Source organism: Lycium ferocissimum, chromosome 4 (genome assembly GCF_029784015.1).
Source record: "Lycium ferocissimum isolate CSIRO_LF1 chromosome 4, AGI_CSIRO_Lferr_CH_V1, whole genome shotgun sequence".
In the NCBI taxonomy this organism is placed as follows: domain Eukaryota; kingdom Viridiplantae; phylum Streptophyta; class Magnoliopsida; order Solanales; family Solanaceae; genus Lycium; species Lycium ferocissimum.
This window is the reverse complement of record NC_081345.1, coordinates 21,462,874-21,481,394: the sequence shown is the minus strand read 5'-3', so window position 1 is coordinate 21,481,394 and position 18,521 is coordinate 21,462,874. Positions and strand designations below refer to the sequence as shown.

General features: G+C 34.1%; 3 protein-coding genes across 3 annotated transcripts; 2 read left to right on the top strand and 1 right to left on the bottom strand.

The window, feature by feature from the left end:
- Positions 1-2,768: 2,768 nt before the first annotated feature.
- LOC132051816 (sugar transport protein 8-like) lies at positions 2,769-6,048 on the top strand. Its single transcript, XM_059443045.1, has 4 exons — positions 2,769-3,096; positions 3,669-3,988; positions 4,400-5,026; positions 5,202-6,048. Exons 1-4 carry the CDS (start codon positions 2,988-2,990, stop codon positions 5,616-5,618), a joined length of 1,473 nt encoding a protein of 490 aa, XP_059299028.1. The 5' UTR covers positions 2,769-2,987; the 3' UTR covers positions 5,619-6,048.
- A 926-nt stretch (positions 6,049-6,974) lies between these two features.
- Positions 6,975-7,895, top strand: LOC132051815 (photosystem I reaction center subunit II, chloroplastic). The gene has a single exon (XM_059443044.1). It carries the CDS (start codon positions 6,990-6,992, stop codon positions 7,770-7,772), a length of 783 nt encoding a protein of 260 aa, XP_059299027.1. The 5' UTR covers positions 6,975-6,989; the 3' UTR covers positions 7,773-7,895.
- Positions 7,896-12,111: 4,216 nt separating this feature from the next.
- LOC132051813 (SEC14 cytosolic factor-like) lies at positions 12,112-15,700 on the bottom strand. Its single transcript, XM_059443043.1, has 7 exons — positions 15,480-15,700; positions 15,167-15,284; positions 14,840-14,928; positions 14,627-14,673; positions 14,406-14,494; positions 13,629-13,762; positions 12,112-12,862 (listed from the first exon to the last, which is right to left on the bottom strand). Exons 1-7 carry the CDS (start codon positions 15,573-15,575, stop codon positions 12,200-12,202), a joined length of 1,236 nt encoding a protein of 411 aa, XP_059299026.1. The 5' UTR covers positions 15,576-15,700; the 3' UTR covers positions 12,112-12,199.
- Between the last annotated feature and the right edge of the window lie 2,821 nt (positions 15,701-18,521).

The following is an 18,521-nucleotide window of genomic DNA, read 5'->3' as shown; positions in this document are numbered from 1 at the left end:
ACAAGGCTGGTGAAGAAGCTGAATGGCTCCGGAATTTCTTAGAAGATATTCCATTCTGGCCCAATCCTCTGGGACCTATATGCATACATTGTGATAGTCAAGCAGCAATAGGTAGGGGGAGAGCATTATGTACAACAGAAAATCTCATCATATCTGAAGGAGACATAATACCGTGAGACAACTACTCTCTAGTGGAATTATCACTATTGACTATGTAAAGTCTAGAGATAATGTTTCGGATCCACTTACAAAAGGCCTAACTAGAGAGCCGGTTGAAAGATCATCTAAGGGAATGGGTTTAAGACTTAGGATAAGTCATCATGGCGGTAACTCGACCTAGCAGACTGGAGATCCCAAGAGCTAGGTTCAAGGAAATCAAACAAAGTTATTACTGATGGTTCGACATTGTCAAATAACTCAATTCATTCTTGTGATGAAGACAATGTTCAGGAACAAGGATAAAACATTAAGGCTTTTTAATGAGTTAATAAAGCTTAGGTTTTTAATGGTTTCTAGGTTTGGCAGGTTTGACCAAATAGTGTATCCACGCTATAACACGTTTAGGAATCACCTATGTGAGTGTGAAGTGTAAGTTGCTTCAAAGAGGATGATTGTAAAAAGACCATTCTCTATACACTCATGAAACCAGGAGGTGTTCATGGCTGAAACAAACACAACCGTAAGAACCATAGACGGTAAAGGGTTGATTTTGTGACATGTGGTTGTCTAGGTATACACCAAAGCTCGACAGTTCAAAGATATCAAATCTACCGATTGACCGAGTATATCCGACATATGTTCACTACGGAAAGTTCAAAGGGAAACCTACTTATCCAGATGCAATTAATCCTTGCTTGTAAATTACACACTTGTCCGTGCATTCCTTTATCTTATAGACATTCCCCATTCACGGGGATTGTCGGGTTTAATTGATAGTTGAATGGGAAACGGAGGAGTGGAGGGAAAAATGAGTTCCCTCTTGCTTTATAAAATAAGCATTTGTCCCTCATTGCAGTGGAATGAAAAGCTCTCCTACTTAAAAATAAAAACACTCCTTCTGTTGCTGTGTGGTTAAGCAGAGCCGCGCCGTCGTCGTCGCTTCGCTGACTTCGCTTCTCCGTCAAATGACCTGATTGATTGATAATCTTTTTGGACCAAATTTTCTTTAATTTTAATTATTTAATTAATTATTATTTATTTATTTATTTAATTAATTAAATTATCCAGATCCTGACTCGTTAGTGACCCGGATCCGCGTGTCTGACCCGCAACCCGTTTCTTTCCCGAATTTTATTTAAAATTCCGCCCGTTTTTAAAGTGACTATTCTGAAGGGTTGCAAACTTTTAGAAACTGTACTTCCATGGCTATAAATTCGTTTGATTCCTCAGATTTTTCCTTACGAATTTTCTGAACTTCAAAACTTCTTCTTCTTTTGCACAAATAAATTCTAGTGTAATTTATCGCCGCCGAATGTTCGTCCGACACCGTGGTTTTAGGTACCGATACACCGGTGAGTAAGATCGTTCTATTCTGGGAGGATATATTCCATTAACCTCAAGTGCTTGAGGGAAATAATTTCCTTAAGGAGACACTGTGCATTCAGTCAGCTCAATTTTCTTCCTTAAAAATATTTTTCAAATACTGGTTTTGATTTTTCCAATTTCTGGATTTTTCTGTTTTGCTTTTCCTGTTTTATGTTTCAGAAATTTTTCTAAGTTACTGTTTCAAAGTAATTTTGCAATACAGAAAGTTACTGTTTCAAAGTAATTTTGCAATAGATATTCATAACACACTTTACATTCAATTAGCCAAAATAAAAGACACAGTCGTTTAGCTATCTAAAATAGATAACCATTGTTTATCACCGATCATCACCATATGAAAAGATGGAGGGAAAAATATCAACGTTAATTATTTATGGGAAAAGATATCAATATTAATTATTTGAGAATCTCCACGTATTGGAAAAAAAACTAAAATTGAATTGATGAGAGAGAGTTCATGCAACTTTTAAATTAAAATGAAATTTGGAGGGAAGGGTAGCAATATCATTAAATTAATATAACTGACTGCAATTTACCTTCCTAATCTCATTTGGGCCATTGTGGCCAAATTGTGTAATAGAAATACCTTTCTGCAAATAAAATATAGACAAGGAGTACTTGTTTTAAGGAGATATGAGAGGAATACGGTTTTAACTTTTAACTGCCCAAAAAAATTCCTGAAAAAAAAAAGTTTTAAAAAAGAGAAACTAAAAACCACTTTATAATAATAAGAAAATCACAGTTCTTCTCTGTCTTTTTACTTTATATAAATATATATATATCTCTGATCTGTCCAATTAATATAGTAACTTATTAAATGTCATCCAATATTTTCACAAGAATCCCCCCATAAAGTTTCTAAACAATGGATAAGATTTGGTTAGTCATTCTTTTCCTAGAATGGATATGTGATCCTTAAACTTTTGAGTGAAAATGCATGAATATTGCCCCCTAATTAATGAATGGCCTTTAATTTCCTTGACCATATGGATCAAGTCAAACTCAATATTTTCATAATCTCCCTTGGATTATGCTTGTTTTCACAAATTTCCTCAAAATCAGAAAAGCCTGTTATAGTTTTGAACAAAGATTTATGGTAGGTTGATCCTATTTTATTGGGAAATTAGGAAAGATTATAATGTGTCCACAAATTATGCTAAAATAAAGTAACAGAAAGTGTGAAATCTCACACTATAAAAAGGCATTAACTTCGATGACAATAACATCATTCCAGCAAAATAAATCAACTGGAGAGTCCGAGGCAAAGATAAATACTCAGCTCTTTGTCTCTCCTCTCCCATATATGTAGTCTATGCTGGTCTATCTCTATTGAAAAAAAGGACAAAAAAATAGAGCAAAGACTCGATCTACGTAAATAAAACCAGTTTTATCTTGGAGGGTATTTTATAACTACAAAAACAAAAAACATAGAAAAAGCAAAAATGACGACAGCTCAATCAAACAACTCCAAGATCACAGTCTATGTGGTATCATGTTGGATCTTTGCTGCCTTTGGAGGGCTTATGTTTGGTTACGATATTGGTATTTCAGGTATGTAAATTTTTCTTTTCATTATTTAATTTGTTATTCAAACCTGAAAATGGAGTCCTCTTTGATAAAGGCATCAAAATATTCATGCAAATTTAAGTGAGCATTTGGACATAAAAAATGTGAAACTTTTTAAAAAGTAGTATTTGGAAAAGAAAAAAAACGATATTTGAAAATTGGGGTTGTGTTTGGGCATGAGTACAACTTGAAAAATGTTGAATTTTGTGAGCAATTTGGGGTGAAAAAACAGATGGTTGGAGTTTTTCGAATTCCAAAATATTCTAGTTGAATTCCGGAAAATTGTAACAACTCTATGTCCAGACATGATTCCAGAATACAATTTCGAAATAAAGTGTAAATTATCCATGGCATTTTCGGATTTCAAAATATTCTAGTTGAATTCCAAAAAATTGTAGAACAACTCTATGTCCAAACACGATTTCGGAATACAACTCTGGAAAAAAAGCGAAAATTATCCATGGCCAGACGGGCCCTAAATTAGTCGAATCAGTCAATTTTGATCTCCGAATGATTGATATTTGATTTGTTATAACATTTTTTTGTGATAAATTCAGGTGGAGTATCGGGTATGGATGATTTCTTGATAAAATTCTTCCCAAATGTATATGACAGAAAGCTTCACGCAAAGGAGAACAACTATTGTAAATATGATGATCAACTTCTCCAACTATTCACATCTTCCTTGTACCTATCAGCTTTGGTTGCTAGCTTCTTTGCTTCCAAGGCCTGTTCAGCTTTGGGCCGTAGGCCCACCATTTTCATGGCTGCACTTTTTTTCATTGCTGGGGCTATTTTAAGCGCTGCCTCTGAACACAGATGGATGCTCATTGTTGGTAGAATTTTGTTTGGTGTTGGTGTTGGCTTTGGAAATGAGGTACTCAAACCTTACGCATCTCAAAACATTAGTTTTTTAATAATTAAAAAAAAGGTCTTTCCAAATTTGGAAGTTCAAAATCTCTTCCCTTAACCGCGATAACATTTACATTTTGTTATTAATTATTAATATATAATCTCTTAATATAAGTATCAATGATCATGTTACTCCGAACACTACCATTACTTTTTATGTTGTTACCAAGTTTCTACGTTTTATGTACAAGGACATCTTAATTTATAACGGTCTAATCCACTAGTGATATTATCTTATTTTGGGTTTAGGTTCGGACAACTTTAAAATGCATTATTAGGAGTAAGTCTTAGGGTGTTAGCTAATTGGTGAATTTGATGCTTTTAAAAGTGGATTACAAAAAAATAGAGAGGCTAATGGTTAATTTGGTTGTTGCAGACTGTTCCTTTGTTTTTGACAGAGGTAGCACCAATCCAACTCAGAGGAGCTGTGAATATTATGTTCCAACTTTTCGTAACCATAGGAATATTCATCGCGAATCTTGTGAATTACGCAACATCCACAATGCACCCCAATGGATGGAGATGGTCACTCGGCCTTGCAGCTGTTCCAGCGTTTCTTCTGCTCGTCGGTTGCTTCGTTATCACTGATACTCCAGCCAGTCTAATCGAACGTGGCAAGGACGAGCAAGGCAAAGCTGCACTAAAGAAAGTCAGGGGAGTTGATGATGTTGAAGTTGAATACAAGGAAATAATTGCTGCTCGTGATGAAGCCATGGCGGTGAAACATCCGTTCAGGAATCTCATGAAAGCTGCCAGTGTTCCACCACTTGTTATCGCTATACTATTGCAGGTCTTCCAGCAATTTACTGGAATTAACGCCATTATGTTCTACGCACCTGTCCTGTTCCAGACTATGGGATTCAAGTCCGATGGTGCACTTTTGTCCGCTGTCATAACTGGACTTGTTAATGTTGGCTCCACCTTTGTTTCCATCTATGCCGTTGACAAGGTTGGAAGGAGAAAATTGCTCCTCCAAGCTTGTTGCCAAATGTTAATCTCTCAGGTACGAAATGTCTTACATTACTAACTAAAACACTCTAAAAGTATCGAACCTACTATGAATGTACTAACATGACTAAAATTTAATAAATATTTTGGATTGCGGGATTCATCATAAATTGATTAGTCTTCTGACTGTTATGTATTTCTGACGAATTAATTTGTTTTTTATTTTGCAGTTGGCAATTGGATCTATTTTGGCAGTAAATTTGAAGGAGACAGGAACATTGGACAGGACACTAGCAGCAGTGGTGGTGGTTCTTGTGTGCACATATGTTATGTCATTTGCATGGTCATGGGGACCTCTAGGATGGTTGATTCCCAGTGAGACATTCCCAATGGAGACAAGAACTGCCGGTTTCGCATTCGCCGTCAGCACAAACATGCTCTTCACCTCACTTATTGCTCAGGCATTCTTGACAATGCTCTGCAAAATGCAAGCATACATTTTCTTCTTCTTCTCCGGTTGGATCGTCGTTATGGGACTGTTCGTTATCTTCCTCTTGCCAGAAACTAAGGGAGTCCCTATTGATTCAATGGTCGATCAGGTCTGGAAGCAGCATCCAGTGTGGAAGAAACTCTTCAAGAATGAATGAGTCAAAGGGTTACCAAATGAATTAATTATACAATTTTCAAGGTCTACTATATAATATGATTAACATGTGATGTATCCCTATATCCTATACCCTCCTATGTTTAAATTGGTTTTGCAAGTATTTGCTTCGTGATTGATTAGCGCGCATAAGTTTCTGGCAACTGTTGCCTACAAACTATCCTCCTATCCTTTGTAAATTTGTTCCCGATTATTCTCTATGTATCGGGGTTTAGTGCTCAAATCAAGTCGATTGGATGAACTTTATTTTTGGTTCATCTGGTTACCTTTGAAGAGTGCTAGCTTCTATGATTTTTCCCTTTATAATAATTCCAAGTATTTGATTTTGATTTTTTGTTGCAAAGAGATAACTTGACTTTGTAACATTTACTTCCTTTTTGGTTTATAATATTATGCTTACTTTTATTATTTAATTTTCTTTGTAGCAATTCTTTTAACCTATGCAATTATTTTAACCTAATTATTAGTAGTATAAAAAATTGTGATTTAACTAATTTGTCCATTCATAATAAAAGAATTATTTAACAATTTTGTAGATTTTATTTTTTCAAGAAAAAAAAAAAAGGATAAATTTTGATCTATTTTTTATTTAAATTTTTTGATAATTCCAATAAAGTCTGAGTGTGCAACTGGAATTCAAAATAAATAAGAGCATATTTATGTATTATATCTTAAAATTACAATTGAGATATGTTATTTTTGGTACATTGGTAACATTTGAAAACATATCTTTCGAGTTTTAAAAGATCACTGCGATTTTTGCCTCTTGATACCTTCGATGAATCTCGTTACGACTTATTCATCAAACTTTTTAGCTTAAAAGGATCCATTCGGTGCCGACTCAAGGCCAACGCCAATAACGCAAAGGCATTAGGTCCCAAATTTTTGAGGACCCATTTTTCGTTATTGATAGTAGGTGACTAGGTTCTATGGCTAATTTTCTTCAAAAACTATCTACTTCCCATGATTTCACTCATATGGCGTGATTCAAAATACGAGGATTAAACTAACTAATGTTTGATGTAAATTCGGATATAGTATTTTTATTTTTTTTAAATAAAATTTTTCATACTTAAAAATTATATAAAAAGTGTTATAAGTTACAATCGTTAACAACTCAAAATATTTTAAAAAGTCATGATCAAAGAAAATATGTTTCCGCCTTCTAATAGTAACTAAGACACATAAATTGAAATGGAGGGAGTAATACATATTTTATTTTATTTTGGGATAAGACTCTTCCTTTTATTTTCCACTAAACAAAGTCCAGTTAACTTGAGATATTTCACCCAAAGTTCCAAACGACACATGGCAACAGAAAACAGAGGGCTCAGGTTTGCTGACTTTGGTTAGAATGCGTATCAAAATCAGACCTTCTAATTGGTCTGTATCTGAATACCCCTTATCCAATATCCTTATCTCCACCACAAGAAATGGGACTCTCTTCTCACCCACACTTTATTCTGCACAAATACTTGTCCATCATCCCCCAACATTTCCAAATCCAAATTCTTCAATGGCCATGGCAACTCAAGCTTCCCTCTTCACTCCAGCTCTCTCTGCCCCATGGAAACAATCACTCGCCTCCTTCTCCCCTAAGCAACTCAAATCCACTGTTGCAGTGACACGACCCATCCGGGCCATGGCCGAGGAAGCCGCGGCCGCACCTGCGGCCACGACTAAAGAAGAAAAGCCCGCTCCTGCGGGCTTTACCCCACCACAACTGGACCCAAACACGCCTTCCCCTATCTTTGGTGGCAGCACTGGTGGGCTTCTCCGCAAAGCCCAAGTTGAGGAATTCTATGTCATCACATGGGAATCCCCTAAAGAACAGATATTCGAGATGCCAACTGGTGGTGCTGCTATCATGAGAGAAGGCCCAAACTTGCTTAAATTGGCAAGGAAGGAACAGTGTTTAGCACTTGGTACTAGGTTGAGGTCTAAGTTCAAGATTAACTACCAGTTTTACAGGGTGTTCCCTAATGGTGAGGTGCAATATTTGCATCCTAAAGATGGTGTGTACCCTGAAAAAGTGAATGCTGGTCGTCAAGGAGTGGGCCAGAACTTTAGATCCATTGGTAAGAATGTCAGCCCAATTGAAGTCAAGTTTACTGGCAAACAACCGTATGACTTGTAAGGTGATGATGAATGGTTATTTTGTGCCCTTTTATGTAATTGTTAATGATTTTGTGATTTTGTAATTTTAATTTGCCACTACAAATACAATGATGGATCCTATTAATTATTTCTCTTGTGTTAATTATTTGCCTTTTTTTTTTTTTTTTTTTTTTTTTTTTTTTTTTTTTTGTTCTGTTGTAGTATGGTGCTTTGTTTTAGCTGTTATGAGTCTTTTTTTTTTTTGTTGGGAGACAAAGGACAGGGAAGGTTCAATCTCAAACGAGTACAGAGTACAGAGTACAGAGTACAGACTTTAGCCTGTAGAATTACTCCTTGTTTCATTTTACGTGTTTAAATCTTAATTTGACTAGTTAGTCAGAAGTTGAAGAATATAAAGGTATTCTTAAATATTGTGATCTTAAACTAAAGTCTAACATATTAAAATATGTTATGAATTATGTGATCTTAAACATGTCATTCCATTCTTATCAGGGAGTGTATCTAAGTTGTAAAATGAAAAAAAAATTGGATAGAAATTTATTAGATATAATAATAGAAATATTATGAAATCAGAGAAACTAGAGAGAAAACCATAGAGAGTAATGACACACTCATTGTATTATTCATTGAAAATATTTGTATTGAATTAAAATATAAAACACTATTTATAACAACTAAAAAAGCTATTAAATGATTTTTTTTTTATAGATCCTAACCTAAAAGGAAATAAATATTACACAACTAATGTAGATCCTAAACGTAAAAGAAAAAGTAATAGTTTATACCATATTCCTAAATTTAAGAAGAAAATAATTATTTACCATTAATGTAAATTCAAAGTAGAATTAAAGTAATTATTATAAAACTTTTAACATCCTATCTTAATTATATGTCATTTGATTTTGAACACTTAATATTTCTCCTCCTTGAAATCTAATAGTTTTCATCAATGAAAATTTGTGGGATTTTCAAAGAGATATATTGGTTGAAAGTTGGTATTGAAGCTCATGCATTAAAAATAAGCACGAATTATAGATTGTTGAAAATAGATATGGGTTTATCCAATGACAAATGAGTGTTTCACGATTGACTACTCAGACTACTCTTTCTTGTTTTAATTACTTCACGTAACCTATCTACAATTTATGTAACACATTTTTTTTTTAATCGGTATCAAAATTAAAGAATGTCACAATTTTATAATTGGAAAAAACTTAAGTTTAAAATTTATCTTTTATTCTTAATTTTTTTTTTGTAGCTACACAAATGTCTAAGGGTTGTTTTAAACTATAAATTTAAAAGTCTTTCCTTTTTTCTAAATTTTTTCTTAAACAAATAAATTGAGACGGAGGGAGTTATAAGTTAAAAAAAAAAAAAAAGAGTGTACAACATTGCATTCATTGAAAGTCAAAACAAACTTCTCAAAAGACTTGCGCGACATTTATGACATATCCCTTCACTAAAACCCTAAAAGAGAACCAACAGTCAAGTTCGTTTCTTCTCTGTCGTCTTCCATATGCAAAATCTGCAGTTGCAATGGAAACTTGAGCTTCAAAGAGGAGAAAACGAAAACCCAAAAGCCATGTCCAATTTCCGTCAACTTCAACCTCAATAATTCCTTCCCTTCCCCAAGAAATCAATGTGGAGATACTCTCGAAACTGCCCGTAAAGTCACTTTTGCAATTCACGTGTGTTTCAAAATCTTGGCTTGCTCTAATCTCTAGCCCTGAATTCATAAAAATCCATCTCCATGCATCAGTTAATGACAAAGAATACAACCACCATAGGGTTATTTTGAACTTGATATGCAATCTCAAGGATTGTTCTCTACGTTCCATACTTTACAACCCAACTACTAAGGCGTGTGAAATGGATTATCCCATGAAAAACTTCAATATCAGGTGGTGTGATTCTTCTAATGGATTGATTTGTTTGGCTGGTACCGAAAAATTTGACAGAGCTATTAGGGTTACGGATAAATGGCCTAGTTCAGGCGTTAATATGATGTATATTTGGAACCCAACGATTAGAAAGTCGAAGAAATTGCCAGAATCCGGAGTTAAATTGCGGTATATCTGCTATCGCTCTTTCAGATATGGTTTTGGATATGATGAATTACATGATGATTATAAATTAGTCGCTATTTTCAATATGTTTGATGATAATCCTTCGTAAAAGACAAAAATCAAAATTTACAGTTTGAAGAACGATTCTTGGAGAACAGTCCGGGGTTTTTAGGGAGGCTCTTTGATAAATTGTTCAGCTAAGTTTGTCAAGGGGAAGCTTTATTGGACTACATCTTTAAGTATCATTTCTTTTGATTTAGCAAATGAGACATGGGATACGGTGGACCAACCCGATTATGGAAAAGGGAAATTTGATTTGATGTTAGGAGTTATGGGAAGTGATCTTGTCGTACTTTGTAACTATGAGGAAAGTTATTCTGATGTGTGGGTTATGAAGAATTATGGAGATAAAAGTATCATGGGAAAAGATGTTCACCATCAATTGTCCCGATAATCCTGGGAATTATGACTATTATCCACCCTATTCCATGTCATTTTTCCCGTTGTTTTGCCAGTCATATAAGGGTGAAATTTTACTTTTGTATCGCTCAGTTTTCATGATATACAATCCAAAGGATGATTCAATCAGACAACTAGAAGTTACTGAACTTAAGTGGTGTTTTACACCAAAAATCTTTGTTGAAAACCTTGTTAATCCCCTTGTTGGACGTGATAACCATGAAGACTGAAAATCATGTTGTTGATAACTTGTAAGTGTTCAGCTCTTTTCCATTTTCCACCAGAACATTTAACTAGTTGATTTTTTTTTTTTTTTTTTTTTTTTTTTTTTTGCAAGTCCGTTTTGTCATATGTAGAACAAGATATTGAATATCTATGAATCTCTAATCGTATTTGCTTGTATTGTGTGGAGCCTTTTAAAACTATTCCTCCTTTTTGTTCTGTCAATATTTACATGAAACAGAAGTTATTACTAGGTTGTAGTATATTGTTTTTCAAAGTTCAAGCTAGAGGACATAAATTGTTGTCTTCAACAGATTTTTAAAAGGCATAATTTCTCTTTCTGAGGAACTTTTTCTTTCTGTTATTGCTTTGGTGAATTAGTGGTCGAATCTTGTTTCACCCTGACAAACATTGTGATTGAAAGCACGAAACAGTTTGAACAAGAACAACAGATTTAGGAAACAATGCAATAGTCATGAGAGTGGAGAGAACGACTGCCATATCAGAGGGGAGTCCATGGGAGGAATTGACAATTTGACATGGACTGAAGCCCAGTTTGATAGGACTCTATTTGTTTAACTTGGAGAATGAACAAATAATATCTGCTTTGAAAATCTTTCTTTTTCTTTCTTTGAGCCGAGATCTATCAGAAACATCTCTCTACCTTCACAAGGCAAGGGTAAGATGCAGTGGGCGGACTCAAGATTTTCACCAAGCGGGTTCAATATATAAAAAAAAATACGCAGAGAGAAGCTAACAAAACTGTTAGTCTTTGTTTGCAGTGGTTAAATACTTAAAAGAAAAAGAAAGCTCATTTGTTGTAGGGCAGGCTCGTACTTGGGATCCGTTCAAAAGTTTGAACCCACTTTGCCAGTGGGCTGGGCGCTGCCTTTAGTTCAAGTGGAGTCAAAATTTAGTATTTACCTTGTATTCTTTCAAAGACGGATTAAATATACATATATATACAGTGTAATTTTTCGGTGAAGTGGGTTCATATGAACCCGCTTGACTCCATGTAGGTCCGTCCCTGGTAAGATGTGCGTACACACTACCCTCCCTAGACCCCACCAGTGGAATTACATTAGGTATATGCGTACAAAAGATAAATCTATATCTATACTAGACTTAATCAAACTGTAAAACTTTGTACTAGATCTTCCTATCTTCTACTTATCAAGTTCACTTAGCAGCTTCACTTGATCTTCATCACATGGATGACTAGCCATATCATCAAATTGCAGCCTTGCATCATGTTGTGCTGCATCATGTACGTACATAAATTTTTCTTGGATTCCTAAAGTGAATATTATTTTTGGAACAATTGTCTTATGCTACCCCTATTTTGGGACAGAGGGAGTAAATTTTAATTTTAAAATATTAAACTAATCTAATACAATTTAACTTAAAAAATGAATCAAATTACCTCTAGTAAAAGTAAAGTGACATATTCTGGGACGGAGGGGGTACATATTTCACAACCCCCCTAGTACGTAGTCTACTTTTTCTCGTTTTTTTAACAACAAAAAATTAATCATGTGCTGTGCCAAACAAATTCAATCTGCTATATATGACCACTATTGGAATTTGGGCAACATAACAAAACAAACAAAAGAAAATTTTGAGAAATAATTGATCAATTATTAGTTGGTGAGGAAGGTTTACAGTCAGTAATAATATAATAATGTACTGTAAGTTGTTATCAGAACCGTTGAGAGAGTGAAATATGATGGCGTTTGATGTGCGGCGAGACAATGGAGACTAGGCCACCTAGTGGAGGTCTCATCTTTGCCCTGTAAGTCATCTCATCGTACGGTCGACGATAAAACTTCAGCAACGGTACAAATAACTCTCGAAACTTTTCAGCCTTGCTTACGTGGCAATCCTTCTTGAAGAACATAGCTGGTGATTGAAAAAATGATGGCTTCATAGTCCTTGGATGATTCTTGCTGCTTGGATCTAACTCTTGTGTTTTTCGTGGCAATGGTGTGGAAGGGAAGAACCCTTTTTTAACGGCTCCGATGCTGCCACGTGGAGTCCTGGCTATAGGTGATGCAAACGAGTAGGATCGAGCATTGAGTGGTGAGATGGCTGGACCCAGTAGGGTAGTGGGGCCTACTTTTGTGGATGACGTGTCAGTTAAAGTGAGTGACCATGGTTTGATGGAGTCAAAGGTATGGGAGACTGTGAAGGCAAATCTTGATGAGGAGCATGAGCCAATCTTGGTAGGAGTTGAAGAAGGGTTGAATCTGAGGGATGGTGTTCTTGGATATGCACTGAAGTCATTGAACTCCAAAGATTCATCAAAGTCAAGTGATGATACTGTCATGGTAAGTGGTGCTAGATCAACAAATGCCTTCACTCCCTGTATAATAACCAACCAATAAAAAATTCAGGACCTAGTTCATCAATGTTGGTTCTGTTATGCTATTCATGCGTCAATTGTCCAACTCTAAACGTATGGTTCAAGGTATAAGAGAAGTTGTCCAAGCCAATTTTTATCTGGCGTATATATTATATAAGATTTCTCGCGCGTACTCAATTTATGTTATGCACGTTCCGATTTTTTTAAGAAATTTAATTTCTTTATTTTGATCATGAATTTGGATATAGAATCTTTGAATTTCTTAAAATGAAAAAGCTACATATAAGTACTATAAGTTATAGTAATAATTAACAATTCAAAATATTTAAAGGCATATGAAAAAATCGCTGTCAAAAAACTACTCGTTTGACTCTTGAAATCCGAAATGCATATATTGCTTGAGAAAGATACTACTTTGGATAAAAAAGAGTATCCACATAGTCATTTGCACACCCCTTAAGAAAATACTAACTTCTAGGCAAAAATAAATAATTTGACTACACTATTCCTAATTAAATAGATATTGAAATTTGGTTACCTAAGGAAAAATAAGGTTAATCATTTCTTGATTTGATAAATGAATATTCTTTTTTAATCAAAAACTAAAGGCTGAATGAATACTCTTTTTTAACCGGAAGGAGTCACTTTTTATATGATTTTATGTAATTTTCATATTATGAGATTTTATATTGAGTTAACCTCGAGCCCATTTTTAACACAATACGATAGACATAGTTTCACTTATTTGTCTTGAAGTAAAGTATACCTTCCAAAGATAAGTGAAAAGAGAAGGTGGATCAACGACAAAAGCTTTATGAAGGCGGCCTGGATAATAGTCTGTGATAATTTTCAATGCAGGCAGCAGCATGTTCATAAAAGCTGATGCTGACCTGAAAAAGCCTGCATTGGCAATAACCCCTTCAATTAGTACAATATGATTTAGTCAACCATGCCTACCAAAAATAAATCATTTATCATTATCCAATGAAACTCTATAGCAAAAAGCCCGAGAAAAATTCAAACTTGTAGGTAGCAGGCTTTGTTAGGTTCTGACAAGGTGATAAAAAGTAGAAATCTGGGTACTTTAGCATGACATTATCGAGTAATTCTTAGGTTCTTTGTTTTTTTTTCCTCTGTCAACTAGATAAAAGAGAATGACAAGTTGTACCCCTACATTCATAAACTTGAAAGCAACACCTCAAAGACACTCCCGGCAAAGTCTGAGAAAGTTTCAGAATCTTGCCTACCAAATAGGCACAATCACCAATTCACCATTGTTGATAAGTTAATTAATTGCTGTTTAGATAAGAGATTAGGCGTGACATTGGAAATTAAAAGGACCTAAAATTGGGTGTTTAAATTATAGAAAAAGCTGTCTTTGAGATATATTTTCAGAATAGAATGTACATTATTTATTGTTCTAATCTGCTTAGCAAGTTAATGTGAATAAAAACTACCAATCTACCCTTCCTTTTCAAAATTAGATGATCTAAAGAAGGGTAATATTTTAATTTCCATAAAAATAAGAAGAAAGGGAACTTACTTGCATCAAAGAGAATAACAAATTGTTCAACACCTTTTACCATGGTTTGAATTGCCACCTCCAATGTAAACACCAACAACCGAGTAAACCTACATATTTTTAATAAATTTGAATATGAATGCCCTTAATGAAAAATCAGAAGAAATAGAAGACTTTCTGGGTATACAGAGGAGATTAAAAAAAAAAAAGGATAAATAGAATTAACTAAGTTATATACTTACAGTTTCTGTGAGTGTAACTTCTGATAATCTTGCTTGATCCGGAAAATCTACATGTTGGTCCAAATTATGTATGTTAAAATTGAATAGAACTACCTGATCAATGAATATTCCCGGCTACAATTCATTTGGAATTAAAGCATTGTTGTGGTACGTATGTTTAAATTGAAAAAGAAAAGTAGGAAAAAAAAAAAGATTTAAAATTAGTAAAATTACCACGACAGGCCTTGATTCATCATCATGTCCAGAAACATAAGCTGCCCCTTCAGCTAGCTCAACCGAGAATTCATCAGCAATTAGATGATCTGAAACTCAACACAATTAAAGTTTTATAAATAAAGAGATATCAAGCTTTTGCACTATTTAAGAAATTTTGAGTACTTTAATCCGCTGATTCAAAATAAAGTAAATGGGAAGAGATTCTGATTCTTTTTCTTTGGGAAAAACAAAGAGATAAAAATAAAAGGCATTTGAGATGAATCAACTGATTCTGTTTTTTGGGAATAATAAGGGAGAAAATAAATAGTAGTAAGAAATATATACCAATGGCTAAAGAATCTCTCCAGGCAAGACAATTTCGTAACTGCTTAGTAGCTTTCTTCACATTGTCGCCTTTCGCTTTCAAAAACCTCTCTATACAAGCATTGTTGCTAAACTTTTCCTGCACCCATAACATAGAACATTTGTTCAATTTAAGCTATGGATGTTTTACTATTTCTGTCTACTTAAAAGTCTCAGAAAACTAAATACGTATTCATATCCTCATTAACAAATATAGTAAAGTATACAAGAAGACAACATAAATTGTATTTTCCCAGACCGAATCATGGAAAGGAAAATGAAGAGAAATTAAAACCTGTTTAACAGTGAGAGGTTGTTGCTTTCTGAGAAGGTTAAGGACACCTTCAACTCTTTGTTTCTCTTTTGAAACATTCTGCTCTTTCTTTCCCATTCTCAAGATGTTCAATCTTAACTAAATATTTTTTATCCAAAAAAAGATAAGAAGAAGCAGAAAAAGACTAGTGAGTATTGTTTTTATATATGTGTGTTAACTGGAGGGAGAAAGCAAGTTTCTATTGTAGTAAGTTTAGGTATGGAGAAAATTGAGACTGATAGAGAACCCGTATTTATAGGCTCCTATTGTGGACGCTGATTTTAAATAAGGGAAAATAACACTGTATGACCATTTGGATAAAATTATTATCCGGATTAGCCCCTTTTATCCTAAGTTTCTTTCTCTGCATGAATCAAGTTCTTCGACAGGACCATCCCGACCGAGGGCTAATCATAGATCTACTATGGTTTTTTTTTTTTTTATTATTCTTTTATCTTATTTCCGGTAATAAATACCGCGACTTTGCAATATTTGATTGATCACAATTCTATATATTCCATTGACTATAGAAGTTCCCAGGGAATTCATTAGAGGAATGTTTCCGATAAAAATTGTTTGTTCTTGTATATCCCTACTGTTTTTCCAAATTAATCCCGCGGATACATATAATTCACCCAGATACAATGTTGACCGGTTTGATTATTGCTCCAAGTCAGTTTGTTGTCATTGAAAGCCCAATTTTATTCGTTACGCGCGTTAGTTGGCCTCGATTGGAGAGGTCTCAAAGGGAACCACGGTATTATTTGCCGGCGCCAGATCTCACTTTAGTCGGTCATCTCCTTCATCCTAGGTCGCCGATTTGCTACGCCGGCGCCGGATCTCCACCGAATCTCGATTGGAGAGGTCATCTAGATCTCCTCATGTTGGAACCGTAATTTAAAATATGGGCTGATCGGAAGTTGTGATCGGCCTTTAAATAAAGCAAAAGCATAGGTATATAGCGCCTTTGACTGCAAATACAAAATGCCGTTGGCGACTCCTTGACTCGCACTTGCAACTTAAACTTTCGCCATCGCTAATGCTCAACGTCGCCGGTGGTTCGCTTTATCGCCGACGCCCTTCGCATCTAGTGGTTCCCCCGCTGTAAGTGTTTAAACACCTCATATACACTATTATACACTTGTATACACTATTATACAGTTTAGAAGTGTGTATAAATACCATTTATACATTATGTATAAACTTGTATAAGTTTGTATAATATTGTATACTAGTCTTATACATTATTATACACTTTTATACAAGGTGTATATATTGTCTACAGTAGGTGTATAAAGTTGCATATTATTGTATAAAGGTGAATATTCAAGTTGGGACATGAAATGTTGGGCTGTAGGTTTGTAATTTAAAATATGGGCTATGAATATGTAATTTTGACCCATAAATTGTTTATAAGTGAAATTTTCCCTTTAAATAAAGCAAAAGCATAGGTATATACCTACTTTAAGGTATATTCAAATACAAAATGAAGTGATGAGCAGCGTTTTAAAAGGCTTTTTTGGGGACTCGCCTTGAGTGTCATATGTGAGGCTTAGTTTCGTAAGACTTGCAACTTAAACATCTGATTGTGGGCTCTAAATACGTGTAATTTAAAGACCACCAACACTTGAAAAAAATGATGCGCCTAACAGTTCTTGCGTAACTTCATGTGTCAAATTTTCTAATTAGCATCATTGACCCTCAAAATTCATTAACAAATGAATGGTAAGTTTATTCATCTATAGAAACATAAAATTTGATGTAACTCAAATAACGAGCTATAATATTGCATATTTGCTAATTGAAAACTTCATGACGATAAATATCATATTCAAAAATTTCTTCTGAATATTGATAGCCGAGATATGTATCATCACTTGTTATTGGTAATCCTCTCTTAGACTCTTATTTATGTCTCTCAAAATTATTAGACATTTATGATTTTGCTATTTAATTTATTCATATAATGTATTATGCATTTTCCCGATCTCCCAAAAAAATGACGACGTAGGACGGCGAAAGTGTGAAACAGATATTGATATTTAAGTTTATTAAATTAAGACTGCATCTTTAAAAACATATAAAAATTACAATTTAAATGGAAACTTAAAAAATTGTTGAATTCTTTTTTCACTCGTTAAGTAACGATGGTGTCATATAAGAGTACCGATAGAATAAAGTATTCCGTTTTATATTACATGCCACTTTTCCTTGAATAATAAATATTACTTAAGAGGATCATTTGACTAAAGTATCTTTGTTTATTTTTTAATTTTAATTTAATATTATTTCTTGCTTTCGCCACATTTACTATCGTAAGGCTAAAATTGAAAGAAGAAAAATCCATTCTTTAGAATAATCTTTAATAAACGTAACAAGAAAAATAGAATGGAGGAAGTAATAAAAAGAAACTGCCATCTCAAATAATTAAGTAATTAGCCGCTTGTCCAATTTCGAAATGATGAAGTCAAAATTAGTCTGATAAACTATTTGTCTATCTCATGCAAGGAGAAGTATGAATCATGATTCATGATTTACAATTCTAAGATGGATTTATCCTTATTTTTCGTCTACCTAATAAGCAGACAACTAATATTCAAAATTTGAATATCATTCTCCCACCCTTCTCCCTTCATAGTTGTTGCTCAATTACCCCCTGCATTCTGATCATCACTATATGTCTATATCATAGTCTAAATTGATTTTGTCCATTCAAAGTAACACTAGAACTTGCAATTTGGAGTTAAGTTGGGGTAATGGTACGAATTGGCAACTGCAAAATAGAGAAAATGTAAATATTCAAACTACAAAATTGCTCCTTACCTTTTGAAAGGGAAGTAAAAAGTAACAGCTAATCATTACATCCGAAAAGTTTTATATGGTCATCAGTTAAAATAAGCTTTATTAGTTTAATATTGCTTAGTTATCCCGACTGTCATGCATTATAAGAAAACTTCCAAAACAAGAAAAGGGAAAATAACAAAAGTAAAGATAAAATTGACATGGCCTGTTAACGTTGTAAAA

What these genes read in the sequence shown, in the direction of transcription:
- LOC132051816 (XM_059443045.1), top strand. Translation starts at nt 2,988, where the DNA reads ATGACGACAGCTCAATCAAACAACTCCAAGATCACAGTCTATGTGGTA. An exon ending in TTACGATATTGGTATTTCAG is followed by an intron (nt 3,097 to 3,668) that starts GTATGTAAATTT and finishes TGATAAATTCAG; the next exon opens with GTGGAGTATCGGGTATGGAT. An exon ending in GCCAAATGTTAATCTCTCAG is followed by an intron (nt 5,027 to 5,201) that starts GTACGAAATGTC and finishes TTTATTTTGCAG; the next exon opens with TTGGCAATTGGATCTATTTT.
- LOC132051815 (XM_059443044.1), top strand. Translation starts at nt 6,990, where the DNA reads ATGCGTATCAAAATCAGACCTTCTAATTGGTCTGTATCTGAATACCCC.
- LOC132051813 (XM_059443043.1), bottom strand. Translation starts at nt 15,575, where the DNA reads ATGGGAAAGAAAGAGCAGAATGTTTCAAAAGAGAAACAAAGAGTTGAA. An exon ending in AACCTCTCACTGTTAAACAG is followed by an intron (nt 15,285 to 15,479) that starts GTTTTAATTTCT and finishes TTATGGGTGCAG; the next exon opens with GAAAAGTTTAGCAACAATGC. An exon ending in TGTTATTCTCTTTGATGCAA is followed by an intron (nt 13,763 to 14,405) that starts GTAAGTTCCCTT and finishes TTGCCAATGCAG; the next exon opens with GCTTTTTCAGGTCAGCATCA.